Below are 3,070 nucleotides of genomic sequence, written 5' to 3' on the forward strand. Positions count from 1 at the left end.
CAGTGCTGAACCCTCTGGCAAACAGAATGCTGGCAACAAAATATCTTTGATCTGGAACAGGTACAGGTTTAAATTATGGTTTCCTAATTTCTATTTTAGATTTCTTTAGCTTTTTATCTTTATTTGACCTAAAGCATGTTATGAAATTAATGGAGGGTAAGATATATTATGCAAACTTTTACTTACTTTTATCAATCTCATTATTCTAAAGACATTCATAAATGGCAATGAAGAATAAAATGTGAGTATTACTTATGAAGGTGGTTGGAAATTTTTTGCTTTTGCTCTCTTACCTGTACTTTTACATATTTTATAAATATTTTCAGTTTGATATGAACTTTAAAAAAAATATCTCTACAAGCACAGGAAACTGAATGAGTTCAGACCCGAATTTTTACAGACCTGCATAAGGATCACTGCATCATTATATACATGTAATTCTTTGTCCATTTTATATTTCTCATATTCCCAAAGAATAGATGAGGTCACATATTATATTATATGCAATATGCCTTGTGTGTGTGAAATATAACAGCAGAACATAGAATTTAATTGGCCTTCCAAGCACCAAGTTTTTTAACCAAAGGAAAGCACATTTCAGAGATTCTCAAGAGGAAGGGGATCAGGAACACAGTCAAGCAATTTTACAATTCCTAGGGAATTGGGATGGGACCCAGTTCAGCTATAAATCTCTGAGGTTATGGGACTGTGGACACATGAGGACATTGCCTTGTACCCTGCACATGTGATCTTTTGATGAATAGATTAAGTGAATTCTAACAGATTAGAGGGTCTCACACAGTAATCCACACTTGCCTCTCAGTCACCTGTGCTACCAGGATGCCTATTATGGGGTCCCAACACACCTCCCCCAAGCAGTTCTGTCTGAGGGCGCATGGTAAGCCCTACACGTTCCAGTGTGTACACTCTAATCTATCATCCATGGGGACCCCTCCAACTTCTTCTCTAATGACCCACCCCCCTGCTCTGGGAGTCCTGGATCACAGACTATCTTTCTCTCTTGTAGACTGAGGCTGGATAGGACAAGGGGATAATGGGAAAGTGGGGACACAACGCATCAAGAAACAAGACAGTGCTCTGCCTGCTTTACAGTATTGGATAATGAGGAAAAAATCAAGAAATATATTTGTTATGTGCATCTCCCACTTCAATATGCTTTTTATTACAAAATATAACAACACTTATACTACATCAAGAACAGAAAAAACCTTGTAATTAGATATGTTTTATCGGAATCAAATTATTCTAAGAACAACTTCGTCAACTCTGAGGACATCAATTTTTTAATCTATAAGATAAAAAATAATACGTAGCTATGAAAATTATTCTGTATCAAAGTGTGCTACCTATTCTATATAAGGTGCTGTATTATTATCATTTTATCAATTCACATTAAATTGGAAATATTGCAGAGAGCATGTTTACTTAAAGAGAATGTGCATTGTTGAGCTCTTTTTCTAACTTCTGACAAACAGGAAGAACCAGCAGTGTAACTGCTAACACAGGCAGATGATTTGCCCTTCACTTGCATTTCCTTCCTCCAGAACAAGGCATTTCCAGACCTGAGTGATGACCATTGAGAACTGCACCGTGTTTACGGACTTCATACTCCTAGGACTCTCTGGCAGGCGGGATGTGCAGCAGGGGCTCTTTGTGCTCTTCCTGCTGGTTTATGGCATCACTGTGATTGCCAACCTGGGGATGATCCTGCTCATCAGCATGGACCCCCAGCTCCACACACCTATGTATTATTTCCTGAGCAACCTGTCTTTCTGTGATGTCTGCTACTCCTCCTCTGTCTCCCCCAAGATGCTGGCTGATTTCTTATCACAGCAAAAGAAGATTGCATATAACTTATGCATGATGCAGATGTTCTTTTTTGGTGTTTTTGCAGCTGTGGACTGTGTCATTCTGTCTGTCATGGCATATGACCGTTATGTAGCCATTTGTAATCCACTTTTGTATACTGTTACCATGTCCAAGAGAGTGTGCATCCAGCTGGTGGCCATTGCTTACACTGCAGGTTTTATGGATATCACCATCTTTACCTATTGCACAACTCAATTGTCATTCTGCAATTCCAATATCATCAATCATTTTTTCTGTGATATGCCACCCTTACTAGCCCTCTCCACCTCAGACACCACCACCATTGAAATAGCAATGACCATTTCCTGTAGTTGTATTGTGGGGTCCAGCCTCATCACTGTTTTCCTCTCCTACAGCTACATCATGACTACCATCCTTCGCATGAAGTCAGCTGCAGGCAGACACAAAGCCTTCTCTACCTGTACCTCCCATATAACTGCTGTGGCTATATTTTATGGGACACTCCTGTTCATGTATTTCCGACCTAGTTCCAGTTACTCCATGGACACTGACAAAGTGGCCTCTGTTTTCTACACAGTTGTCATCCCCATGTTAAACCCACTGATCTACAGTTTGAGGAATAAGGATGTGAAAGGTGCCTTGAAAAAAGCAGTTGGCACTAAATTGTGTACTTGGTGAAAGTGTGTTCAGTCACAAAGATTTTATTTGTAGATCTTCATACCTAAAGTTTATGGACATTGGCACAGTTTTCTATCACAAGTACAATTCTGGATATTTTCTTACCCACGTTTATGCCTAAACTGAACATGAAGAATAGTCATCATGAATCTTTATGTCTTTGAACCAAAGGAAAGAAGTAATAGGTTTACTCTACTGTTTTGCAAAGAGGATCTTTGTGTACTACTCTGCTCTATTCATGAGTATATATATCCCAGAGTGATATGAGCATAGTACCATCTTCCTCCATGTTTAAAGATTCAGTTTTTGAAGCAATGGTTTTAATAAACTTGCTGAGCCAGGAGGGAGTTTTAATAGTTTATGTTAGCTTTCATTTTCTTCTTCCTCTGTACTTGTATCATCCTATAAATTTCCCATTATAACACTTAGAAGTAATAAGTAGTAAATGAATGAATAATTATAAGTTGAAATTCTTCTGCTTTAGGTCAGAGTCCCATAAATGCAAGCCTCTTGTCTGTCTTGTTCACTGGTATTTCTATTT

The 3,070-nt window shown here is 38.5% G+C and overlaps 1 protein-coding gene across 1 annotated transcript; it reads left to right on the top strand.

Moving 5' to 3' along the window:
* The first annotated feature begins 1,590 nt into the window (after positions 1–1,590).
* LOC123816748 (olfactory receptor 1052-like) lies at positions 1,591–2,529 on the top strand. Its single transcript, XM_045835942.1, has one exon. The coding sequence runs from the start codon at positions 1,591–1,593 to the stop codon at positions 2,527–2,529; it is 939 nt and encodes a 312-aa protein (XP_045691898.1).
* The last annotated feature ends 541 nt before the right edge of the window (positions 2,530–3,070 follow it).

This window comes from Phyllostomus hastatus, unplaced genomic scaffold, assembly GCF_019186645.2.
Source record: "Phyllostomus hastatus isolate PE091 unplaced genomic scaffold, TTU_PhHast_1.1 phas_contig_109, whole genome shotgun sequence".
Taxonomy (NCBI): domain Eukaryota; kingdom Metazoa; phylum Chordata; class Mammalia; order Chiroptera; family Phyllostomidae; genus Phyllostomus; species Phyllostomus hastatus.